The 25624-nt window shown below is 37.4% G+C and overlaps 4 protein-coding genes across 7 annotated transcripts; 3 read left to right on the top strand and 1 right to left on the bottom strand.

The window, feature by feature from the left end:
* Positions 5531-8351, top strand: LOC18775264. Its single transcript, XM_007206635.2, has 8 exons — positions 5531-6047; positions 6161-6227; positions 6327-6366; positions 6593-6725; positions 6988-7059; positions 7469-7549; positions 7739-7800; positions 7884-8351. Exons 1-8 carry the CDS (start codon positions 5754-5756, stop codon positions 7948-7950), a joined length of 816 nt encoding a protein of 271 aa, XP_007206697.2. The 5' UTR covers positions 5531-5753; the 3' UTR covers positions 7951-8351.
* Positions 9166-15305, top strand: LOC18775315 (phospholipase D zeta 1). The gene is made up of 20 exons (XM_020565003.1): positions 9166-9485; positions 9741-9842; positions 10042-10157; positions 10243-10384; positions 10469-10639; positions 10773-10946; positions 11162-11404; positions 11485-11601; positions 11709-11848; positions 11994-12143; positions 12237-12393; positions 12479-12940; positions 13039-13149; positions 13306-13452; positions 13556-13753; positions 13838-13939; positions 14120-14251; positions 14455-14520; positions 14631-14692; positions 14775-15305. Exons 1-20 carry the CDS (start codon positions 9294-9296, stop codon positions 15022-15024), a joined length of 3234 nt encoding a protein of 1077 aa, XP_020420592.1. The 5' UTR covers positions 9166-9293; the 3' UTR covers positions 15025-15305.
* LOC18775560 (ABC transporter G family member 11) lies at positions 16029-20188 on the bottom strand. Its single transcript, XM_007208375.2, has 10 exons — positions 19420-20188; positions 18932-19221; positions 18569-18740; positions 18353-18475; positions 17926-18054; positions 17623-17817; positions 17441-17527; positions 17080-17352; positions 16864-16971; positions 16029-16770 (listed from the first exon to the last, which is right to left on the bottom strand). The coding sequence occupies exons 1-10, from the start codon at positions 19828-19830 to the stop codon at positions 16435-16437; spliced, it is 2124 nt and encodes a 707-aa protein (XP_007208437.2). The 5' UTR covers positions 19831-20188; the 3' UTR covers positions 16029-16434.
* On the top strand, positions 20965-24600 carry LOC18772359 (CST complex subunit TEN1). 4 transcript variants are annotated; one of them, XM_020565422.1, is made up of 5 exons: positions 20965-21109; positions 21725-21875; positions 22834-22978; positions 23670-23823; positions 23948-24600. In XM_020565422.1, the coding sequence occupies exons 3-5, from the start codon at positions 22875-22877 to the stop codon at positions 24095-24097; spliced, it is 408 nt and encodes a 135-aa protein (XP_020421011.1). In that variant the 5' UTR covers positions 20965-21109; positions 21725-21875; positions 22834-22874; the 3' UTR covers positions 24098-24600. The 4 variants fall into 4 exon arrangements, with proteins under 4 accessions (XP_020421011.1, XP_020421014.1, XP_007208683.1 ...); XM_020565425.1 differs by having other exon boundaries at positions 21722-21875; XM_007208621.2 differs by lacking the exon at positions 21725-21875 and having other exon boundaries at positions 20966-21109.

The following is a 25624-nucleotide window of genomic DNA, read 5'->3' as shown; positions in this document are numbered from 1 at the left end:
AATGTATTCAGAAATCATTCATTTGCAACCTTGGAAACGTTCACACTTTTTCTTTTCTTGTTAATAATCTCTCAGCCTATATTAAGGTGAGATGAAACTATGAAAAATCGAAAAAGTTGATAAACATCACATTACCAAAACCATAAACTCGATGTTATTAAGTTGTTTACATGCAACTTGCAAGCAATGCTGGACATTATTTAATTTACATCGATATGCAGCATCAATCTCATCACGCCATGTACTTTTTTTATGCGCCAATTCTGTTATTTATGTAGTGCAACAAAATTTCTTCCATATGACTAAGTTCTGTTTCCCATGATGCATCTAAGAAAAGAGGCATTTGCTTTTGTTGGTTGATTGAGCAAAATGGTGCTTGTAATGCTGCTCCATGGGTTGTTATCTCCATCAGAATTGGAAGAGCAAGCAAACGGGTTGTCGCCGATTCCATCATAGAAAATTCCACCGAACTCATCATCACTACCAACCTGTGGCTGGTCCTTTGTTTCTTCTCCGTCAGTACTCTCATCCCCCGAGAAGTTTGAGTTCTTCTGAACCAACTCTCTCAATATTGATGATTGAAGGACGAGGCCAAGTGCGGTGGGAGACGATGACTCGCTACTGGTGTTAAGAGGGATGCTGCTAACCGATGACTTCCTGTGACTCTCTCTGATTCTTGAGTGGCTATTGGATCGTCTGCTCTAGGCTTTAGCCATCTTATGTAAGAACTCAAGTCAAAGTTAGTCACAGCATTGAACCCTCTACTCAATTGTTGCAATGTCATAGGCACGAGCTGCTTCCTCTTGAGTGCCTGAAATGAGATTAAAAAGACACATTGCTCAGTAAGTGCAAATTTTCTTCATTATAGTTTTCAACCCTCTTTTATGACAGTTTATATTGCAGCTAGTTTTTGAATATGTTACATAATGTTATAATCAGTTATGGAGATAGGAGATCAGAGATAACTTACTGTAAGTGCCAAGGTGGAGGTACTCGTTTCCAAAAACTCTTCCTATTATTGCTTCCCATCTACCATTTGTGATGGTACCTACAATGGTAGTGTGTAAAGGTGGATGTATGCAAAATTTACACCTATTGCCACCGGAAGTTGCCCGTGAAGCTATACTTTTAAAAAAAAAAAAAAAAAAAAAAAGAGGACCCTCTAACAATTAGGCGCCACGTGTCAAAAATAACATATATTATTCTAATTCTATAATATGAGAGAATTATTTGTATAATACGTGAATTTTGTATATCTTACTGAAAATTTTGTAAAAAATATGTGTATTAAGCATAAGAAATATGTACGCACTTGTACAATAGGACTATTGTACGTTTGCTTTCTAAAAAACAGGAGACGTGTATAGAACCCCAATGTATTATTAAAAAATACGTACGTACATACATATATAAGACTATAGCTGCTTGTCTATGTTGGCGTGACTTGTGGATATTGACTTACTTTCCTTACACACCAAGAATTCATATTATAATTGTAATTGATTTACTTTAATTTCTGATTTCCTACTGCAAATAGATTTAGGAATTTATTATTTACTTGCCTATTTAGGTTTCGTTGTATTATAAATATGACCTCCTACAAGGAGAAGAATACACAGAAAATTCCCACAAACAAATATTCTCTCATAGTTTTCATATTTTAGCATGGTATCAGAGCCAGGTTCGATCTAGAGACCTGTGCTTGTGTTCTTCTTGAAATTTAAGTGCTCTTCTCCCCCTTGAGAGGGGGGGAGGGGGAGTGAAAGGGATATGTTTATTGACCTATCCCAATTACCTTGACATATTTCCATGAAGATGTTGCTTATTTCTTGACTCCGACGACCCCTTCTCTTCAAGGGGAGAGGAAGATTGAAGAGAAGTTGTGTCTGAGTGAATTAGCTAAAGTTTATATGGAAGAATTTATTGTTGCCACTGCCGTGCTCATGGGGTTTCGGTGTTCTGCCTTACCTATTGCCGTGCTCACAGGGTTTCTGTGTTCTGCCTTATCAATTGCTGTGCTCACACAGTTTCTGTGTTCTGCCTTACCTACTGCCGTGCTCACAGGGTTTCTGTGTTCTGCCTTGTCTACACCCGTGCTCACAGGATTTTTGTGTTTTGCTATGTGCCCTATTTTTTAGGGTTTGCTCTTGTGTTTCCGCTGTGAACTTTGTTTTAGTTTGTCACTTGTTTCACTCGTGGTTGACTAAAAGATCTTCTCTACAATTGTTACTTCTCAAGTATGGTGTTCTGTGACTCGCTTGTCAAGTTGAGCGTGCGAAATATCTTTGCCCAACTTGAGGGGGAGTGTTGGCGAGTCCTTACTTAGTTAGAATTTTGGTTCCTTATTTCATTAGAATTTTGGTTACTTACCAATTATATGTTGTCCTATTGTAATAGAGATTATTTTATTTAGTGTTATGGGGGTTGATGATTTTTTCAACTCTCATGGAGGTAGCACCACCGACTCATTCTCTCATTCTCCACCAACCATCGTTGAGTTGAGTGCCCAGATGGCTCCGCTCTTACAGATGCAGACTTTGACCCCGAACCCGATCTAGAATCAGGATCCTCTTTTGACGACCCCGACCCCGACCCCGACTATGATGACGACCACCCAGACCCCGACCCCGACCCCGACTATGACGACAACGACCTCGACCCCGACCCCGACCCCGACTCCGAAGACGACCCTAACCCCGACTCCGAAGACGACCCCGACCCCCACTCCGATGATGACCCCAACCCCGAATTTGTCTCTGATTCAGACCCTGATCCCGATTTCGACTCCGACTCCGGCCTCGACTCAGGCTCAAATTCCGATCTTAATTCCTACTCAACCTGTATCCTATGCATCTTCCGCTGCACAGATTATGACTTCTCGACTAACGACCCCGTCATATGGACCAGATTGCGCATTTTGTGAAATCCGAGGATCAATTGGCGGATATTTTGACAAAGGCGATTTCCAGTAAAGCATTCCACAATTCACTAGATCAGTTGGGCATTGGCGACATCTATGCACCAACTGAGGGGGAGTGTTGGCGTGACTTGTGGATATTGACTTACTTTCCTTACACACCAAGAATTCATATTATAATTGTAATTGATTTACTTTAATTTCTGATTTCCTACTGCAAATAGATTTAGGAATTTATTATTTACTTGCCTATTTAGGTTTCGTTGTATTATAAATATGACCTCCTACAAGGAGAAGAATACACAGAAAATTCCCACAAACAAATATTCTCTCATAGTTTTCATATTTTAGCAGTCTATACTATTTATTAAATACAATTTATAAATAATTAAAAACCAATAAAGTCGTCCGGCTATACTATTTTTTAAAAAAATTAGAGAAAAATCGAGTATCGTATTTACTAGAGAAAAACCGGAGCAGCAGTCCAGCGCCAAGGCCCAGTGTAAAATAGTATAGCCGTGCGGCTATAAGTTAAAAATATTTTTAAAACTGAGTATAGCCGGCCGGCTATACTATTTTTAATATTAAAAAGAAGACCCCCAACGATTAAGCCCCACGTGTCAAAACAAGTCTGCTTTTTAAAAAAAAAAATTAAAAACAAAGAGTATAGCCGTGCGGCTGTACTATTTTATTTTATTTTAAAAAAGAGAACCCTCAAGCAATTAGGCGCCACGTGTAAAAAAAAGCCAAATCCGGCCAGCTATACTATTTTAAAAAAATCGTAGTATAGCCGCACGGCTGTACCATTTAAAAAAACATTATATTTAAAAGGCCCACACTATTTAATTAAAAAAGCAAGAAAAAAGGGCCCTCCTAGTTGCATTAGTTTGTACTTTACAAATATTGATTTGCTAGTTTCAACGTATCCAAAGTAGATATTAATCGGCTACTGTATAATATTTTAATATAATATTTATAATTATTCTAATTCTATAATATGTGAGAATTATTTGTATAATACGTGAATTTTGTGTATCTTACTGAAAATTTGGTAAAAAATGTGTATTAAGCATTAGAAATATGTACGTACATGTACAATACGACTATAGTATGTTTGCTTTCTAAAAAACGGGAGACATGTATATAATACGAATGTATTATTGAAAAATACGTACGTACATATATATAAAAGACCATAGGAATACCTCTGAAAACATTTAACTTGACACATAGGAATACCTCTGAAAACATTTAAACTTAATTCTTCATGTATGCCCTGAATAGAATAAAGCACATGCTTGCTAAAGAGTAAGACTCACAGCTCAATTCAGCATCCTATTCATTAATATCACTTGGTGCACTTACAACAAGACCACTTAGATGTTTATAACTCAATGCCTTGCAAAATCAAGAAAACTAGAGGATATCCATTCAGATATGAGCTCCGAAAATGACAAAAGGGTTCTCTTTCAAGGAGAGAAAATGAAAAGCTGTACGCAACAATCCCATAGAAGATTTAGCTTGTAACCACTTTGATAATTTTTTGTACGATGATTTCTTGATGTCTAGCGTGATCCCGGAAGGCCTACAAGGCTTGACCAGTAGAAAACAAATAACAAATGAAGGAAATTTTATAAATCAAATGTTTACACCTGAGAGAGAGAGAGAGAGAGAGAGAGAGAGAGAGAGAGAGAGAGAGAGATCATATATTTATCATACCAAAGTGTGCTTCCAAGAAGAATTTGGTACTAATTATAAGTAATGAAAGGCATCATTTATCCATCAAGTAATCAGTACAAGTAAGAATCATACAAGACATCAGCTATACATGCAAAACCATGTAGAAAATATGAAATCTTTTACCATCTGTTTGTATGATGTCTTGTTTGATTGGCCAATTTTGATGAGTAGAAATATTGAAGGCAAGTGTTCATTTGTAATTTCCCCCCTGATATGTCCCCTAGTGAAATCAAAAGCAAATCCTCAAGACAAATCGAAGATTCAAAAATATATGATACCAACCTCAAGATCGCAATCTCTGGGGTCCGAGTTCTTTATCTCAATCCGGCAATTATCAAACCCCATACCTTCCGAAGCTGAAAGCAAATGCTCACCTGAAATGCTGCCATGTTTTCTCTATACTGATAGAATTTCCAGGCAAAAAGAGAGAAGCCATGACAATAACCCAGAATAGTAAAATCCAACCCCTTTGACAATTCTCCAGCATGAAACATTGAAGTCAGCGACTTTTCAAAATAGTCTAGCCGCGCGGCTTTACTAGAGTATTTTTTTAAAAAAAATAGTATGGCCGCGCGGCGATACTTGTTTTGACACGTAGGTTCCTAATCGATGGGCGGGTCTCTTTTTCTTTTATTATAAATCGGTTTGGAAATAGTATAGCCGCGCGGCTATACTTGCAAAGAAATGGTATAGCCGTTTGAATTTATTCGCTTTTTTAAAAATAGTATAGCCGCGCGGCTTTACTATTTATTTAAAAAAATAAACAGGGCCCAAGTATAGCCGCCCGGCTATACGATTTATTAAAAAAATTAAATGCAAAAAGCTCACAGTATATCACACCAATCCTATTCCTAACCCGTTACTTTCATTCAAAACCCAGAACAAATATAGCCGCGCGGCGAAGGTGAAGACTCAGTAAAAGTAGAGTTGAAGAATTGTTGGCTTTTGGCGCCTTATCCCTCTTCCCACCGCATATCCATAATTTTGCACAAAACCATCAAAATCGAATTTGACCCATTAAAGCTCATCCAAAGTTTCCACTTTGACTCTCAAATTTCTCATTACCCAGTTCAAGATTGCCTCTCTTTCTTCATCCATGGCTATGCCCCAAAACCTCAAACCCACTATCACATCATTCCTAACCTCCCCTTCAGTTTCATTCAAAACCCAGAACAGCTCACTCTTCTTTGACACAATTACTTCAACAAGTGACAACTACAGAACCCAGCCACCACCATTTTCATTTAAAACTCGCACTAACTCACAATTCTTCAGCACCAGAAGACTGTTCCTCCCTTCAGTTTCTGGCATCTGGGATGCCTTAACTAGCGGTAACAATGCCCGTGAAGCCGTTGCCGCTATTCGACATGGAATGGTACTCTTTAGACAGGTAAAATCTGATCCTTGTTCCATCCAATGCTGTTTTCTAAATTTCTCTTGACACCACACTTACATGTTCTCATAGTTTGGCATTAAAAGTTTACAACTTTGTTATTTGTTAAGGGTGATGTTTCAGGGTCTGTAGCAGAATTTGATAAGGCAATTGAGTTGGATCCTCGCCAACAGGCATGTGAGTCTGATTATAGCTCTTGATAATTGCTTTTTTGGTGGTTTTTGGGATATGAATTGTTGAATTAAGTTACATAGTGTTGGCTATGGTTGTTCTCAGATCTTTGGCAAAGGGGGCTATCGCTTTACTATCTTGATAGGTACTAGTTCTTTGATGGTTCTTGTTTCCACATTATTTTTGTTACGTACTGAAATAATTAAATGTAGACAAAATTAAAAAGCGTGTCACTTTAGCCTTAGATCTGTCATTGGAATAAAATTAAAAATTAAGGATTCCTTTCTACAGGAAAACATGAGGATAAAATGTTAAATTTCGATTCGGTTAAGGTGCATGTCAAGGACTAAACTTGGTATCTTTATGCACAGGTTTGAAGAAGGGGCAGAGCAGTTCCGATTAGATGTTGCCCAGAATCCAAATGATACAGAGGAGTCCATTTGGTGCTTTCTTTGTGAAGCTCAATTATATGGGACTAGTGAAGCAAGGGAACGATTTCTTGAGGTAAGTTAGTGACACCAAGGACACTGTCATTTCTTATAGGAAGGTTTCTTTATCTGAGGAAGATTATGGATGAAGCTAAACTAGGCTTTGAGCTTTAACTTTGAGCCAGTGACTTTTGGCCATCTATAGGAGCAAACATAACCAAGTAAATTTATGAGTCAATGTGTAATTCTAGCTGACACTTTTTAAAGTGCTTTTTACTCCCACGTATTGAGTGAAAAGTTGAATAAAGTTCTTCTAACTACATACTAGATGAATGCAGGTTGGCCAAGATCCAAGACCTGTTATGCGAGACGCCTATAACATGTTTAAAGATGGTGGTGATCCAGAAAAGGTGTTGACCGGGAAATTTCTTCTGTGACCAAACATTTCTTATTTGAGCTAGTTAGTTGTGTAGTTCATAAGATTAGAAAGGCATCTCATGTATGTGCATCTCCCAATATATATTCTCATGTCTCTCTAGGTGTGCTTACTAAATGGCTTTTATCAGTTTATATGAGATGTTAAGAATGCAGCTCTCTTTTGCTTCATGCTTTCTGTGGAATACTCATGCCTTCGGATAATTTTCCAGCCGGAGGTTAATTGGAGTAGCTGAAAGTTGTTTAAGAACTCATTAACATTTTACGGGACTGAATGCTTTAATGGTCTTCAGATAATTTTCTGTTTCTTATATATATAGGCCCGTGTAGTTGCACTAGCACCAAGAATTTCTTTTGACATAAGTGGTTGTTCTTATTTCCTAGCTTGTTGCGGCATTTTCGAAAGGCCGAGAGAGTGATTACTTCTACGCTTCTTTATATGCTGGGCTTTATTTTGAAAGTCAGGTTTGTTTTAAACTATAGTATCTTTCTTTTAGATGCTCTTTTGGTGTCACGTGTTGTATGTCAAATGTTCTTTAAATTTGATACTTTCGATTAAGAACTGATGCTGAGAAATTTCTGGCTGAACTTATAGCTTGAAACTAATTGCCTATGTCTAGACAATTGATGACTAGCTATTTTTCACCTATGCAGAAGAAAACTGATGCCGCCGAACTTCATATCGTTGCTGCGTATCAGTCTCCTTATGGACAAAGGTTTGAAGTAAAAACTAATTTTTAAGTAAATCAGTTGAGTAACCATTCAACAACGTAAAATCTGATTTCCTTGCTCTTGTCAGATCTGATGACTACATGGCTTCTCTAGCCAAAGTTCATTGTCTTTGTCGAAAGTGGAGTTTGAATTGAAGTATTTGGCTCAAGCTCAGTCAATCTTATGGTTCAAGTTGGTTTATCATGTGCTCTGATGCTCATATTATTGTAAGGCAATGTTGTTCAGGTGAAGTGGGTGCAGGAGCAACCTAAATATTGTTGAAGAGTGTGAAGTCCACAGCGGAAACTTGACAAAATATATTTACTGAATGATTCCAGTACTAGTAACACCGAGACCTTATGTGTTAAAATCCACACCTACTGAGCTTTGAGTTGGGGACAAATATGTCTGTTGTACCAAGTTGTGTCCGACTTGTCCAATATTCATAGCTAAACGAATCACATGAGCTTTCTATTTGTGGCCAGAGAAATCACATGAGCCTGTGCCATTGCTAATCAAGTTAAATGATGGAACTACCACACAATTGTTAAGTCAACCTTGCAATTTTTTTTCTTTGTGAGTTCTCATTTAAGCTACACAATCTAGCCGTGCACGACAAAGTGTGGGACATAATTTATGAACATTACTTTTCTTCTAAGTATTATTCTTTTTAGTGGGTGGAATTATAGAATCTCCAACAACAACCCTCGTGCCTTATTTTATTAATTATACTTAATTATATAGTTTAATTTAATCTCTCAGAGAAATGCATAATTAATGAGTGTGCCCGCCATAAACCCTTTTCAGCATATTCGCAGAGGTAAGCACAAAAAATATGAATATTCTTTTCAAGTGATCCTTCCATGGGGATATGCCGTGTGCAACTGCAAATTGTACTCTCTTCATGACAATATTAAATGACCAAAATGTCCTCAACTTCATTCATCCAAATGGATTTTTAAGGGGTGAGGTTATAATGAAGCCAAAATGTTTGAGGGGTATTTTTGGCAATGTAACGTATGACATGTCCATAATTTCTATATAGATTACAAATATCATACCCATACAAATAGGATATAATACGTAAATAAATTCAATTAGTTTTTACTATTTTCCTTTCTTAAAGAAATATTACTTTCGACCACTAAACTTACCCAAAACTTCATGCTATCTACTTTAGCTCCTGCCACGTGTAATTGCACAATAGTCTATACCTCAGGACGACACGTGTTGTTAAAATATCTAAACTACATGAAAAATCCATGTCGCTATGGGTCACCCAGAGCCGCCTTCTTCAATTTCCCGGTATGAAAATACATGGAACGCCGGGACTTCTGTAAACTATAAAAACCGCTTCCTTTCTTCTCTGTCAAAGCTCTTCTCTCTTAATTTCTTTCTTTTGGGTTTTCGTAAAAAACCGAAAGTCACTCACTTTCTCTGGTGTTCAAGGATATGCAAGAGCTGAGTTTATTGGGATTTCAAGCAAAAGAATTAGCTGATGTCGTCGGAGAAGCTCATTGCAAATGGTGCGGTACTATCCGAGGCAATGAATATGAATGCGGCATCTTTCTCCTTCACGCCGATTTTCGAAGAGTTGCCGGTGGCCACCATTGTATCGGTGTCGCGGCCCGATACCGGAGATATCAGCCCCATGCTTCTGTCTTACACCATTGAGTTTCAATACAAACAGGCATGCTCTCTCTTTCTCTGTATATGTATCTCTGTTTACTGCTTAGGATGATTGTTTTTTTTAATTTTTAGAAGGTCATCCAGTTACTGGTTTTAAATTGCAGACCGACGTTGAATTTAGATAAATGTTTTGGGTACTTCATTGATGAATTTCCAATTTTGTCTTGTGACAATTCACAAACTCTTAACTGGCCAGATGGTTTCGAAATGTCGTTATGCCATGCTAAAAGGTTTGTTTTGTATTCCTCTTCAACAGTTCAAGTGGCGGCTGCTGAAGAAAGCATCACAAGTTCTCTATTTACATTTTGCTTTGAGGAAGCGTGCAATAATTGAGGAGTTTCATGAGAAACAAGAGCAGGTATGCCAATTGTTTTTTATATCTCCCTGTCATTCTTGATTGTTTGGAACATTTATGAGCCTGCGGACTTGCCCCAGTTTTCCTTCTTGTGCCTAATCTGCACCATATACCGGATGCAACATTTGATCAGTAGAGGAATTTTTTTAATCTGTATTTGGCCTAATCTTTATATAATTTCGCTGGGAACTTTGCACGAAAGGTGAAAGAATGGCTTCATAGCATAGGAATAGTAGATCAGACGGCAGTAGTGCAAGATGATGATGAACCGGATGATGGGGCTGTTCCTGTACATAATGAAGAAAGTGTTAGAAACAGGTGATTTCTGACTTCATAGTGCTTGGTCCAAATTTAGGTCTTACACCATAGTACTTATGATTTTCTGAATTTGGTTGCTATGCAGATACGTTCCGTCTCGTGCTGCTTTGCCCATCCTCCGTCCAGCACTAGGAGGGCAGCAGTCCATTTCGGACAGAGCAAAGGTGGCAATGCAGGGTTATTTGAATCATTTTCTGGGAAACATGGATCTAGTGAATTCTCGAGAGGTGTGTGAACTCCATTTTTATTAGTGCTGTCATTTGTTGGTACTCATTTTCAGATTTATTACAAGAAGTGGTTTCCAATTGTAGGTCTGTAAATTTTTGGAGGTCTCGAAGCTCTCCTTTTCACAGGAGTATGGTCCAAAGCTGAAAGAAGGTTATGTAATGGTGAAGCATCTACCAAAAATTGCAGGGGCTGATTCTGATGTGAACTCTTTTGCATCCCTTTGTCTTGGTTTCTGTAGCAACAACTGGCAAAAGGTTTTGTCAATGACCTTTTATTCCTTTGCTCGTTTATTTCCGTATAATCAAACTATGTTTGCTTATAATTTGTCTAATTCTTTGTAGGGAATGGTATTTTGTATTATCGTGTTTTTTTTTTGTCCAATTGCAGGTGTGGGCTGTTTTAAAGCCTGGGTTCCTGGCCTTACTAGAGGATCCTTTTGACACTGAACTTTTAGACATAATCGTTTTCAATGTACTGCCAACCTCAAATGAAAATGCATGCTCACAAATATATTTGGCTAATCAAATAAAGGAACGCAATCCTTTACGTTACACATTAAGGGTGAGCTGTTGTTTTAATTTACTTTTATATTGGTTACACATGGCTTGTTTATTATGAGGATAGCTTCAAATCAATTAGATACACTTTTATGTGCTTTGAGTATCTTAAGCTTAATTCCTTCTTATATGAGTGTTTGCTGTTTTCCTATTTAAAACAGCTATTGTATAGTTCTATTCAATTCTCTGACGACCACATTGATTTGTAAATGTCTAAAGGTTGCTTCTGGAAATCAAAGCTTAAGGTTAAGAACCACTAGCAATGCTAAAGTCAAAGATTGGGTTGCTGCAATTAATGATGCTGGTTTAAGGCCTCATGAAGGTTGGTGTCATCCTCATCGCTTTGGTTCCTTTGCTTCTCCAAGGGGTTTGACTGATGATGGGAGCCAAGCTCAATGGTTTGTAGATGGCCAAGCAGCATTTGAAGCTATTGCTTCTTCTGTTGAAGCTGCAAAATCAGAGGTTTTTTTCTTGCATTGTTCACACCATTTAACGTGCATTTCTAGTGATTATACAACTCAACATAGAATGTTTGCTTCCAGATATTCATCACTGGCTGGTGGCTTTGCCCAGAACTGTATCTAAGACGTCCTTTTCATAGTAATTCATCTTCTCGGCTTGATGCATTACTATATGAAAAGGCTAGGCAAGGAGTTCAGGTGCAAACACTCATTCTCTCTCGTTGTTGGTATTTACTTGTTTTAGTTAGGTGGTAATTTGACATTTATGTCTGGGATCTTTAACTCCACTAATGATTTATATGCAGATTTACATTCTTCTCTACAAGGAGGTTGCTCTTGCTTTAAAGATCAACAGTTCGTACAGTAAGAAATTGCTTTCTAACATTCATGAGAATGTGAGAGTATTGCGCTATCCTGACCGTTTTCCCACGGGCATTTATTTGTGGTATGCTCCTTCTGGATTCATTCATCTTAGTTATTTTATCTCATGTCAAGATTGAATTAAAAAAACTCTCCAAGTTTATTTGATTAACTTGCTTTTGGTTTGCTTTCATGTTAATGCTCCATAAATTATCTACGAAAACGTACAGGTCACATCATGAAAAACTTGTCATAGTTGATTACCAGATTTGCTTCATTGGAGGACTAGATTTGTGCTTCGGCCGCTATGACACGGTTGAACACAAAGTGGGTGACTGCCCTCCTCATATATGGCCAGGAAAGGACTACTATAACCCAAGGTATTTCTCTTCTTCTTCTTTTTTTTTCCAAATTATCAGTATAGTTTTCTAGACCAAAGGGGATATCAAATATGTCATTGTCACTTCATTCAGAGAATCCGAACCAAATTCTTGGGAAGACACAATGAAAGATGAATTGGAGCGTGAAAGATATCCGCGTATGCCGTGGCATGATGTCCAATGTGCCCTTTGGGGACCGCCCTGTCGTGACATTGCCAGGCATTTTGTTCAGCGCTGGAACCATGCTAAGGTTGATTTTCTGCTACTGCTTGTCTTGTGGAGAAATTTTCTATTTTAAGAAAGTAAATTTGCTAACTTAATGAACCATCTTGTAGAGAAACAAAGCTCCACATGAACAAACAATTCCACTACTTATGCCTCAACATCACATGGTCATCCCTCATTACATGGGAAGAAGTAGAGAGATAGACGTTGAAAAGAAAAACAAAGAAGAAACCCCGAACTCCTTTTCACCGTCGCAGGATATTCCCTTGCTTTTGCCTCAAGAAGCTGATGGTTTAAATGCTCCTATTGTAGACAAAAAGCCAAGCGCCCTGGACTTGAACCATAATCTTCTTGAGCAGCCAACCGATGATTTATACGCAGATATGCAGATGGAAGGTTTTGTAGATGACCTTCATTCTATGGATCTCAAAAGTGAAACAAATTTAAATATGGTGGCACAATCTGGCCTGACAACTTCAAATGAAGGGTTGGAAAGTCCAGAGGAACATGATCATGCTGTTGCTGCTGATGATTATGGACAAATAGGTCCTCGTACTGCATGCCATTGTCAGGTTAAGGCTGTCTCTTGGATACTGTGAATTTAGTTTTTTAAAATTTCAAGATTTACTAAGTGTTTATATAGTTCTACTAATAAATATGCAATGTTTAGGTTGTCAGAAGTGTGAGCCAGTGGTCTGCTGGATCTAGTCAGGCTGAAGATAGCATACACAAAGCTTATTGTTCTCTCATTGAGAAAGCAGAACATTTTGTCTATATTGAGGTTTACCGTTGTCTCTGGAGCATTCTGATTTTCATAGAAATCATATAACATCCTGCTTTGAAAGACATGCCTCTAGTCACCTAGATGCTGTTCAAAGTACTGATTTTTGGTGCTTATGCTGATCATTTTGCTATTTCCTTTGCTGTTTGCTTCCAGAATCAATTCTTCATATCAGGTCTTTCAGGGGATGAGATTATACAGAACCGTGTCCTGGAAGCGTTGTACAGGCGTATTAAGCTAGCACACAAAGAACAAAAGTGTTTTAGGGTGATCGTTGTCATACCACTCTTACCTGGCTTTCAGGTACCCATTGGTTTATTTTCTTAATTTTATCAAGCATGTCCTTTTGCTGTGAATTTTGATAACAGTGTTTTCCTTTTCTTTTAATTCTGGATACAAATAATAGGGTGGTGTGGACGATGGTGGTGCGGCTACTGTTAGAGCCCTAATGCATTGGCAGTATCGAACCATTAGCTGGGAAAAACATTCAATACTGCATAATCTAAAAGTTTTGCTTGGTCCTAAGACACATGATTACATTTCTTTCTATGGTCTGAGGTCGTATGGCAGACTTTTCGAAGGTGGTCCTGTATCCACAAGTCAGGTACTTTTCTGCATTAAAATGAACTTCAATTTTGGCCCATGAAACCTTCACTTGTTTTTATAATCTGTTCTCCTTGTTATTCAGGTTTATGTACACAGCAAAGTGATGATAATAGATGATTGTGTTGCCTTGATCGGATCGTCTAATATTAACGACAGAAGTCTGCTTGGATCAAGAGACTCTGAGGTATAACCTGTCTTTTTTAAGCAATAAGCTTTTCAGCATGTTTAATCCATTTGGTTGGTTCTTTTTCGAGCCGCTTCTACTTTGTAGTTGTACTTAGATAATTGTAGTTTTCCTGAAGTTTGGATAAAAAGAAATCCTGCAGAAGCATTACCAACGGACTCTGTTATATATTTGTTGCAGATTGGTGTAGTAATTGAAGATAAAGAGTTTCTTGAATCATCTATGAATGGACTGCCTTGGAAGGCCGGAAAATTTGCTTATAGTCTTAGGTGCTCTCTGTGGTCTGAGCACCTGGGTCTTCATGCAGGGGAGGTTGGTAACCTTGACGAAACATAAGATATTCTTTGCTTGCTTCTTTTCACTTTTCACGGAAAGTAGGAAAACTTAAAGAGCCAGCCTCTGGATACAAATTCAGGGTCATTTTTTTCACTAATTTTTCTTTAATTATTCATCTATATTTTGCTCAGTTAAATATTTAATATTAACATTGTTTTATTGAATCTGAATTCCTTCAGATAAATCAAATCAGTGATCCTGTATCAGACACAACATACAAAGATCTGTGGTTAGCAACTGCGAAGGTGATGAAAGTTTGCAATTTCGATCACTATTTCATGTTTCTCACGTTTAGCCTTTTTTTCTTTTCATCTCTGCTCCCTTACTTAATTACAGTATCTCTAATATTTTACAGGAAAATTCAATTATTTACCAAGATGTCTTTTCTTGTATTCCGAATGATTCTATACACTCAAGGTACAATACTACTCAAGGTTTTGTATTTTTGTATTTTTGCTCTATGCACTCTAAAAATCTCTATCTTTGCCATCAACTACAGAGCTGCTCTCAGACAATGCATGGCTCATCAGAAAGAGAAACTTGGGCACACCACAATTGATTTGGGGATCGCCCCAGAGAAGATACAATCCTGTGAGAATGGAGAGGTGAAAGAAACAGATCCAATGGAAAGATTGAAGCATGTAAGGGGACATCTTGTTTCCTTCCCTTTAGAGTTTATGCAACAAGAAGATTTGAGACCAGTGTTCAATGAAAGTGAATTTTATACATCCCCTCAAGTTTTTCGTTAGGTATGATTCCATTAAGGCCAGGAGGCACAAGAAAAAAAATGTAAAAATAGATGTATATAAATAGTACATAATTCCATTTGTTTACATACAATTGTACATAATTCCACACAAAGATTGAGAGATATATTAGCAATAGAGAAGCACCAATGCTGACCAAATTCATGCCACTGAACTTATTTTGGCGTTGATGGATTTACCGCACAGGACTAATTGCTAGAGTTGTAAATATGTTACATTTCTTTTTTTTTCTTTTTTTTATAACTAAATTTTTGTTTTTTTTCTATTATGAATCATTTTATAAGTAAACTAGCCCATTGGAGCATGTGCCAATTGGTTTTCTTTTTTCTTTTATTCTTAGAATTAAGAAAAGAAAATATGGGTAGTTATCTATATATATAAAGCAAAAGGCAGAGAATGGTGAAACATTCAAAATACCAGAAAATGCCATTTGTTAATTCAAACATTAAGAATTGAAATTATTAATTAAATGAGGATAATATGGTAAATTCACATTTTTTAATATTAAAAAAATTAAAATTAAAAACAAAATAAGATAATAGGTCCTACTTTTATGGAACATAACTACCCTGTTATCTTTTATTAATTCTAAAAATAAAATAAAAAAGAAAAAGAAAACCAATTGGCACATGCGTGAGCATGTGTCAAAGGGCTAGTGTTCCATAAAAGTTGGACCTACTATTTGATTTTGTTTTTAATTTTAATTTTTGTAATATAAAAAAATGTGAATTTATCATATTATCCTCATTTAATTAATAATTTCAATTCTTAATATTTGAATTATCCAAGGGTATTTTCTAGTATTTTGAATGTTTCACCATTCTCTGCCTTTTGCTTTATATATATAGATTTCAATTCTTAATGTTTGTATTAACCAATGACATTTTCTGGTATTTTGAAGGTTTCACCATTCTATGTCTTTTGCTTTATATATATATATATATGAAGAAAATACCAGTCAATGATTTTCATTGAAAGCATTATTGTTGAGAAGCCAACTAAATCCCAATATATATTGGGATTGAGTGATTAGCCAAATTATATGTAATTGATTGTACATGATTTGCTTTCCTTTATTAGTCTCTTATTGTAGGAAACCTGGGTATAGATACCCTTGACAATGTAAAGAGAAAATTATCAAGTAATCAAATATTCTTCCTTTGATTACAATTTTACAATTATCACCGGCGTAATAATAACTACACTTCTCTTCCTTCGGATTGAAAACCCATGATGTTTAGAACTCAAGCTTTGGAACAGATACTAAATGACTGGATATAAGAAAAACTGTTAAACTGTGTGCATAATTCTACCTCATTGCATTTGCTACATAGTCTATTCAAACTGCGTCAAGTGCTTTAGTTTTGTGGAATTTTGTATTCAGGTCTCAGTCTACCGTCTACCGGTTGCATAGGTCCTCAAAGAAGGGGACTGTGTGAGACCGTCTGGAGCAACTGTTGTATTTTGGTTTCCATTCTTCTGTTGCATTCTTCTCCTTGCCATGTAGCCTCTAATCCACGGCGTCACATCCTCACTGAACTTGATCATGATAAAGAAGATGATCCGGTAGACGACAATCATGCTCAAGATGACACTGAGGTCTATCCATTTTGATCTGGTGGTGTCAATCTGGAACACATTTTCCAGAATGTACTCACCAGGTATCTTAGGAAGATCTGGTGACTGGTTGTCGAAAACTAAGCCGCTCAGGTCATTCTGATATTGCCCCTGAAGGTGAAACATGTTTCATATTCATCAATTTTTGTGTGGCTTATTTCATCGATAAGTAATTCTTAAACAGAAACTGTTGAAGGGTTTTACCTGTAAAGCCCAGTAGTGGAAGCTGATGTATGACATAGGGTAACGCCAGACGGGCTTGGGGATGTCATTTGGGAGCCTGAAGTACCCAGAGACTAGCATGAAGATACCCTGACGTGAAGAAAACCACACAATTCATCAATCATATATACAAGACATGAAAATGGTTGAAGTACTGATTTACAATCAAGCAATGGATGAGTCTTCTGTGATACAAACCTGAATTCCAGCCCCTATGATAATGCCCATGAGGAAGTTGGGGACGATACTGGCTATGGCCATCATCAAGCTCTCAACTACAGTGACACTTGCATAAAGGCACAGCACAAAGAATAGATAATGCTTGAAGCCTGGGTGGAGACGGACCATGTAGTAACAAACTGTTCCCGCAAGAAAGGTGATCAGTATCAGGAATGGCATTGCAGAGAGTGTATTGCTGATGACAAATGCAGTAACACCATAGTGGCCATTCAGCCTCTCTCTTTGGAAAACCTGGGAAAGTTGTGGTACAAATTTAGACAAAATATCATTTTTAAGTAAATATTTAGAGCTATTTGTTCCTTGGGACAATGGAACATACCTTCATATCCTCCACGAATGAAGGAAACCCACCGATTGACATGAACGTGACGAAACCAAATACAAAAGATGCACATGAACCCCTTGCCTGTTTCATAAAATAAAACAGAGAGAAAAAGTGTTAGTGCATGAATGAACTTTGAGAATCCAAATAGATGGTACTACTTAGCAAGCAATACATACCAGAATCGAACTGTAACCCGTTCCCACATTCAAATAGATGGTTCCAATACAAACTGTGACAACAATGTAAATAACGAGCCTGAGCCAGTAATAGCCAAAGTCCCTTGACATGTTGATAAATGAACGCTTGGACAATGTGAAGGACTGCATCAAGAAACTAGCCTGACTTCCTCCAGAATCTAGCACCGTTCCTTTCTGCATCATATGGGGAAAAAATTTATATTGTTGTTAAACTCCGTTACCAATAAGTGATTGTATAAATGAAGAATTATTTAATACATCCCACTTTATATAAACACTTACAACTTTGGATATCTCCTCAACTTTTTCTCTAGCTGCATAAGAGTATTGAGAAGTCCGATAGGAGTCTATAAGAACTCTTATAGCTTCAGCGGTGGTAATCTTCTCCAGAGGATCATCACTTGCCTCAAACTGATAATGACAAAAGACACGTTTTGGATTTTATCAGAGTTCAAAATTACTGCTTCAAAGTGCAAAAAGAGGACAGCAAAAACACCAAACCGATAATTTTACCACCAATTACACAAGAAAAAAGAGGTTAGATTGTTCCTTTTAAGTTTTAAGTATTTCCCTTCATAAGAATAGTATGATTATTACTTTATCATAGGATGGACGATATGTATGAAGGTATAACCACTATCAATTGTTTAACAATAACATTTGAAGTTACATAACACAGAGATATAAAAGAAAAAGTTTCTAAACATACCCTGAGTTTCATGGACCCTTTCAATGTGGCCTTTACTTTATCGAAGTCAGAGTTTACGCATCTAAGAAAATGATCAGAAGGGTTCCTCAAAGCCGGGCAGGGAAATCCGGCTTGTGCAAAGAACTGAAAACACCAATCAATGAACGTAAGGGCTCCATTATATTTACATAAAATCAACTAATATATGTATATAGCGCAAAGACTAAGGGTTCTTGCCTCGTATGCATCCGACGCCTGACCAAAATAAACAGTTTTGCCACTAGAAAGCAAGTACAATTGATCAAATAGTTCAAAGACTTCACTACTTGGCTGGTGAATTGAGGCTATGACAGTCCTTCCATCTCGTGCTAGGGCACGTAGTGTCTGAGTAACGAAAAATGCCGAAGCACTGCCACAAAAAAACCAAATGATCATTAAGAATTAACCCTACAACAGAATAATGCAGGGTACTTGAAACCAATTCGCTAGAAGTCATACATTTTTCTTAATAGAAGTGGAAGTTAAACTCACAAGAACATTCAATTTCAATAACAACATAAAGACAAGAACCAGACAGAATGAAAACAAGACCATATATACCTATCAAGTCCACTGGTTGGCTCATCAAGGAAGAGCAGTCTAGGCCTCATCAAGATTTCAAGAGCAATGCTGACCCTTCTCTTCTCTCCCCCACTGATCCCACGCAAATGCCAATTTCCAATAACTGTGTCTGCGCAATCCTGCAAACCCATCTCTATGATTGTACTCTCAACCAGCTCTCTCTTTTTTGACCAAGACATCTTATCGGGCAGCCTTAATCTAGCTGAATACGAAATGGTTTCTCGTACCGTTAAGGTTCCAATCAAATTGTCATCTTGGGTCACATAAGCCTGATTAATTTGCAAAACATCCATGCAAACAACATCAATATGTTACATGTACAATTATAGCCTGCCTACCTAGCTTGATCAAACATAATACTAATTTGAAATAAACGATCCCAAAATCAAGTGAAAAAAATGGTGCTGAGAACAATTCACAAAAAAACATAATTAAAAACAAAAAAAGAAACAGAGATTATTACTCACAGCCGTGCCAAAAGAGAGCTTTCTTTTGCGGCCATTGAGAAGGATGGTGCCAGAGAGGAAAGCATTGGCCGCCAAGCGACTAGAGAGAGCATCAAGTAAAGTTGATTTGCCAGAACCAGAAGGACCCATGAGAGCTGTGAAGGTTCCAGGCTCAGCATAACCAGTTAGACCCTCCAACACCTTCTGTGTCTCACCGTTGCTCAGAGTCACCGTCACCGTCAGATCCTTCCAAGTGAGCCTGGCAGAAACATCCCCTACAATTTCAAGACTGGCCTTCTCCCTCCACAAAGTCTCACTCAGAGGGCTCAAACCACTAGCTACAACCCCATGCCCTGAGGGTTTGCTCGCCTCTATCTCCATCGTAGAATGACCTGCTGCTGAGTTCCATGTTTTTTCTGTTTCATGTGCCATTGTTAATTTCTAGCAAGCTAGCTTAGCTTAGCTTATCTAGCTTGAAATGATCCAATTAGTCCTTCAAAAAATAGAGGTTCTGAAGCAATGAATTCTGATATTAGAAACAACCCAGAAGAGCTTGCTGCCTGTGTTTACGAAGGAAGAGGAGGAAACAAAGATGTGAATGAAGAAATGAGAATTGTGTGAGTTTGACTGACAGGTTACAAAGAAGAAAAATTTCCCATGCAAAAAGAGCCTCAAGCAAGGGACTTTAACTAACTAGAATCTTTTGGTGTCACAATAAAATTATTTCCTGCTTTCCATTTCTGCACGAGAGTTGAATCTGAAACGAACCCAAATTCCAACATGAAGCAAGAAAGATGATATAGAGAGAACATGATCTATACAGCTATCTTCTATCCAACAATTAATGGGTTTTGGTAGATATGTTGGTAGGAGCATTTAATACATTAACTAATACCAGAACCGACCCTTACATTAACATTTGGCACATTCCTTCGCTCATAATTTTTTTTTTTTGTGCATGTAAAATAATCGTGAGCATTAAAAGGAAACAATGAACAATCAACTAACGATTAATATTTAATACAAGTGGGTTAACGTAGGCATGGGCATATGTGATAATGTGAATGTCAATTTCGCCGCTCTATTGGTGCTCTGTTTTTTGTTGGTTCATCGCTTACAAGTCACAAGCTTTTATGAGCATATCAACTCATTCAGCTGTTAACTACCTGAAGAGCACGTCATGGGTACCCCTATTTTGGACCCCTTCGACCCCATTCTATTCAATTCGAACTTCGCTATTCCAATTCCAAACTACTTCAGTAGTTGGGGGACTTGGGCTTAATTCCTTGTCCTGCTTATTTGGCTCTCAAACTTTTCTTGGTTTTTCCTTTTGACTTTCTAGCCACACATTTTGACTCTTTTCTACTGGTGTTAGGGAACTTTTAGAACGTCCGAATATGATGTTAGCTTTTCTCAGTAACACTTTCTTATGAGGTACCATTTTAATGTCATAAAGTTATAGGAATTTGGAACACAGATGAAGAAGTTCACGATTTCAATTATAGATGGGCCAACCAAAACCCAATCCTCTGGCCCAACGAACATTATTTGGGGTGGGTGTATTGAGTAAAAGTTTAGTACTTTAATAAAAGCACAGCAAGGCGGGTGCCATATTCGAATAATCATTTGTTTCCATCTGTTCATTAGCATCCTCCTATACTGAAAGCGAGGAAAGCCTCCGTCTTTGAAATCAACCGCGGATAAATTTAAGGTACGTGACGTAGATATCAGGTTCTTGCTATCGCCAAAAGTTCCAATTTTTTTTTGTAAATTTTTGAATTTGGGTATGTGGGTATGCTTAGTTTGCTAGTTTCTATCATTCTATAACTGCATTTTATGTTTATGACAATTGGGTGAATGGATTGAAGGAGAATCATATGAGTCTTCATCTGCTTTAGTTTGAATTGTGAATTTTAGAGATGGGTTTTCTGCTAAGTTGTCCTTGCCGTCATGATTTTTTCGCCTGAATTGTGCATTATAACTCATTTGAGAGTTTTGGGGAATTGATTCTCAGTTTGTTACACTTGAAGTTCTAAGATGTGGGCATCGTTTCAATTTTTTTGTTCTGTATTGGGTGGTTGGTTTGAATTTTGAAGTGCAAATTTATGCTTTCTGCTCTTGTTCGAAAAATCGGCCTAGGCTCTAGGCGGAGGACACCGCCACGATTTCACTCTAACCGTTAGGGATAGGCGCCCGGGCGGGCCTGGGCTCCTGGGCGGGTCGGGTGGCTGCTTCTCTACTCTTCTCGACCCAACCAGTGGCAGCAACGGTTTCTTCTCTACTTGTTAGAGGTCTCCTTGAATTTTTCTTCTTTTCTCTGTAGCAGCTGCTGGGCTCATATTATTTCCAAGGCGCGCAAGAGGAGATGATGGAGGCAGAGAAAGAGGAGAGACGATGGAGGTAGAGTAGAGAGAGATGGGAGGTGATGGAGGCTGAGAGATGAGAGATAAGTGAGGATAGGGTTGGTCCAAAGAAAGGTGAAGATAGGGCTGATATTTTAACAAGGTTCTCTTATGGGCTTGGACCCATATTTTAAAACATAACCTAATTGTGTTTTTATTTCAACCCTCTGCTTTATATCAAAGCATATATCATATATATATATATATATATATTCCCTTCTATTGAGGGATCCCTCAAATAATTTTATTTGAGGGACGCTCTTTAGAGTACCCTATAAAAAATTTTTCAATGATCCAAACAATCTATTTTTTAGGTCTTCATTCATAGATCATCCTTACAAAAAATTAGACAAATCGGAAACCGTTTCGATATCTAATTGTGTCCTACAAAATCAATGAACACGGTGCTTCAAGAAAGTACTAAAATTTCAAGAACTCAATTGAATGATCAAATGATATCGGATTCAAGTGATTTTTTGTAAAGATGATCTTTGAATGAGTATCTACAAAATAGACGGTTTGGATTAGTGAAATACAATCTGGAGTGGGCCCTACAAAGGGTGTCCCTCAAATAAGCTTATTTGAGGGATCCCTCAATAGAAACTCTCTATATATATATATATATATTTTATTTTTTTTTGGTATAAAAATTTATAATTTATAATACAAAATAATTACATTAAAAAAAGAAACACCTAGGCCCCAATTACTCCTCTAGGCAGGCCCCTACTTGCCGCTTGCCTACGGCCTAGCAATTCTTTGAACATTTTAGTATGAAGTGTAAAATATTATAATTAGGAATTAGCACTCCTTTTCCCCCTATGTTTAGTTCTTTTGATAGGTTGTTTAATTGTTAAAAGGTCCCAAGTTAAATTTCAAATGGCAAGTCCTTACTGGGTTTCAAAACACTGCCTCACTAATTTATTGTAATAAATCTCTCTGTGTGACTGAGATTGCACTAGACATATTTCTTGCCATCACATGCATTTTAGTACTTTTTGGTAATTAATTGCATGCAGTCCTCAAATTCCAGGAGAGATTTGGATGCTTTTTTAGGGTGTGAGAGTTTACCTGATGGCATCATCTGAAATAAAATCTGGGGCATTGGTTTCATTGCAAGACCTACATCCATCTTCCCCTTATTTCAAGCAAGGGGCTTCGTTGAGACTAACTGGAAAGTAAGACTTCTGCCCTTTCAATGTTTAGTGGTTTCATTCAATTGCATTATATAAAATATCCCCACTTCTTACATTTTCATAGTTTTTAACTTGGAAGGTTCTCTTAACTATATTTTTTTGTAGTGTTATTTGTACTGGCTGAGTAGGGTACAAGTAGTTTATAGTTTAGGCTGGTTTTGTTGGTCTTGGTGACAGTGTTGGCATCATAAATGGTTAAGACTGATGGAGACGAGTGGTAGAAAGAAAGATGAACTAGAGGTGGAATTGCTGATACAGACATTGGAAATGTGATAGTTTCAGCATTTCAGGTGTTGTCACAGTATTTCTCGAAACGATTGTAGTCTGGTTTTGGTTCAGTGAGAATATCATGATCATGGTATATTGTTGGAGTGGATGCAGAACTGGCCAAAAAGATCTTCTGGAGGCAAATGTGGCATCTCCAGTTGGTGGCATTGAGGATGATGGCTATGGCACATTGGTAGCATGATGCGGATGAAGTGAGTGTAATGATTGGAAACATGTCACTAATACAAAAAATAATTGGGAATAGGTCAACTGATTCAAATGATTGTGGATTGTCTTACACAAGAGGGCTGGATGATTGCTTCATTGAATTTAACTGCATTTCTCATATTTATTCCCCAATATCATTAAGAAGCTTAGTCATTAGTATCTCTTGTTTCTTTCTCAGGTTACAAGAGTGTTCTGTAGAGACAGCCATTGCCACAATTGTTGATGGAAGTGACAGCTTAAAAATCAACACCCAACACCTCAGGGACCTTAGCTTTCGAGTCGGATCCATCTACCAGTTCATCGGCGAGCTGCTTATTCAACCCGATAATGAGGTAAGTGGCAAATTACATCCACCTGATGATTTTCCATGCTGGTCTTCATCACAACACATGAATGTTAATTATGTTAGAGCAATAAGCTCAATTGTTCTTGTGTTTTTTTTTTTTTTTTTTTCAGGCAGTCTTGCAGGCACGTGTGGGTAGGAATGTTGATGGCATTGATCTCAATCTCTATTATCAATCTCTGCAATTGTTGAGACAATTTCAGGCTGATCATTTGAAGACCAAATTACCATCTACCCCCAACCCATCAAACAATGCAAAATGAAATCGTAATGGCAAAAGGGTCAAAGCCAATAGCCCAATGATCACCTATTAATTGAAACCAAACGAATATATTTTTAATTGGGCCCTTAGATTTTTTTATGAACTTTTTGGGTAGGCCCAAGTCCTCACCTACCGTTTAACGTTTTCGCTGGAAGCCTGTACGTCTTTATCGGGTACGCCGACCCACACCTGATTGTTGGCTCTTACGTGTCAGAAGCTGGTTGGTAAGAATATACGCGGTGCTGGACCCACCAAGTTGCTGCTCCTTTGCACCGCCCTCATCATGTGCGCTAACGGTGCGGAGCACTGGATACGTGGATTCAAAGTTTCACGTGTAGAATAGCGGGAGAAAGTGATAATCTCGTGTCTCATGCTCCCACCCAAAAGTCTATGCACTCGCAAAATGAAAATATCTCCTTTTCTTTTCTTTCTCTTTTTTGGGTTTGTTTCTTCAATTAAACATTATTGTTCTAATAATTTTGGTAAAACAATAGTCTGAAATTTTAACAATATTCTTTATATATATATTTTTTGAAATACTCTAAATTAATTTAATTTGTATTGAGGAATTCAAATTTTGTCGTAATGAAGCAGGTAAAGAAGCAGGTTTGCTACACAGGTTAATTGGTCTAATTTTTTAAATTGAGAATTAGGTGCGGCCACCGACGCTACGTTGGTAATGCCCTTGCCACATTGGGGATTGGGCCACTTACCAAAGCTGATTTGATACTGTAAAAAGTTGTCACCAACTGTACACCAAGAATTTTTCCATGGTGGAGATGAGACTAGAGAAGAGATTTATCCAAGACCATGAATCCACTTTGTACCGACATTATTATGGGAATCCACTATTTCAGTGAAAAGAGGACCAGATATATTGACGGAAAGAACCAAAATGGTCAAATGGCCCTAAAATTTTAGGGAGGAAGTAGGACCCTCCTATGATAATGATTTTTGTTTGAGGTCCAACACTTATGTGCAAACTTTGCAAGTCAGATTGTAACGGGTCTTTTACTCTTTAGCTTTTGGAAGGAAAATGGTAGATTTGCTCTGCTAGATTATGTGGGTTTAGGTGAGATGCACTATAATATTATTTACTATTATATTTTTGTAACCTTTTCTCCTTTTTGGTAATCTTATGATTGATAATGCTATCCATTCACATTTTAATATGTTTGTTTGTGTTGAAATGATGTGTTTGGTTTGTTTATTCTCCATTTAGGGGTGGTTATGCTCTATATTAGATCGGTTTTACTTTAAAATCACAATCGAATCAAGTATGTATTTTGACTGTTTGTGTATTTTATCATCCTCGTACATTGAAACGTAGAGTTCTCTTTTTATGTAAACTTTTTTGTTGGAATTTATCTGGTTTTATAAACCAAATATGCATTTCAATTTTTTGTTCAATGATTGCTAAAGTTACTATGATGTTTCTACCTTATTAATAAGATAATATATGTTATAATTTAAACTCAAAGGTCAGCTCCATGTATCATGTTAGTTATCAAGTAAATTACCACATCAT

The sequence above is a fragment of the Prunus persica genome, chromosome G6, assembly GCF_000346465.2.
Source record: "Prunus persica cultivar Lovell chromosome G6, Prunus_persica_NCBIv2, whole genome shotgun sequence".
NCBI classification, from domain to species: Eukaryota; Viridiplantae; Streptophyta; class Magnoliopsida; order Rosales; family Rosaceae; genus Prunus; species Prunus persica.
The sequence above is the reverse complement of the archived record's forward strand: the minus strand, read 5'-3'. Positions and strand labels throughout refer to the sequence as shown.

Excerpts from the sequence above, each read along its gene's own strand:
- LOC18775264 (XM_007206635.2), top strand. The coding sequence starts at position 5,754 with ATGGCTATGCCCCAAAACCTCAAACCCACTATCACATCATTCCTAACC. Across the intron at positions 6,367-6,592 it reads TCGCTTTACTATCTTGATAG|GTTTGAAGAAGGGGCAGAGC; the intron begins GTACTAGTTCTT and ends CTTTATGCACAG. Across the intron at positions 7,060-7,468 it reads ATGGTGGTGATCCAGAAAAG|CTTGTTGCGGCATTTTCGAA; the intron begins GTGTTGACCGGG and ends CTTATTTCCTAG.
- LOC18772359 (XM_020565422.1), top strand. The coding sequence starts at position 22,875 with ATGGCATCATCTGAAATAAAATCTGGGGCATTGGTTTCATTGCAAGAC. Across the intron at positions 22,979-23,669 it reads TCGTTGAGACTAACTGGAAA|GTTACAAGAGTGTTCTGTAG; the intron begins GTAAGACTTCTG and ends TTTCTTTCTCAG. Across the intron at positions 23,824-23,947 it reads TTATTCAACCCGATAATGAG|GCAGTCTTGCAGGCACGTGT; the intron begins GTAAGTGGCAAA and ends TTTTTTTTTCAG.
- LOC18775560 (XM_007208375.2), bottom strand. The coding sequence starts at position 19,830 with ATGGCACATGAAACAGAAAAAACATGGAACTCAGCAGCAGGTCATTCT. Across the intron at positions 18,055-18,352 it reads AAGGGTCCATGAAACTCAGG|TTTGAGGCAAGTGATGATCC; the intron begins GTATGTTTAGAA and ends TGTCATTATCAG. Across the intron at positions 16,972-17,079 it reads TCATAGGGGCTGGAATTCAG|GGTATCTTCATGCTAGTCTC; the intron begins GTTTGTATCACA and ends TCTTCACGTCAG.
- LOC18775315 (XM_020565003.1), top strand. The coding sequence starts at position 9,294 with ATGTCGTCGGAGAAGCTCATTGCAAATGGTGCGGTACTATCCGAGGCA. Across the intron at positions 9,486-9,740 it reads TTGAGTTTCAATACAAACAG|TTCAAGTGGCGGCTGCTGAA; the intron begins GCATGCTCTCTC and ends CCTCTTCAACAG. Across the intron at positions 14,521-14,630 it reads TGTGGTTAGCAACTGCGAAG|GAAAATTCAATTATTTACCA; the intron begins GTGATGAAAGTT and ends AATATTTTACAG.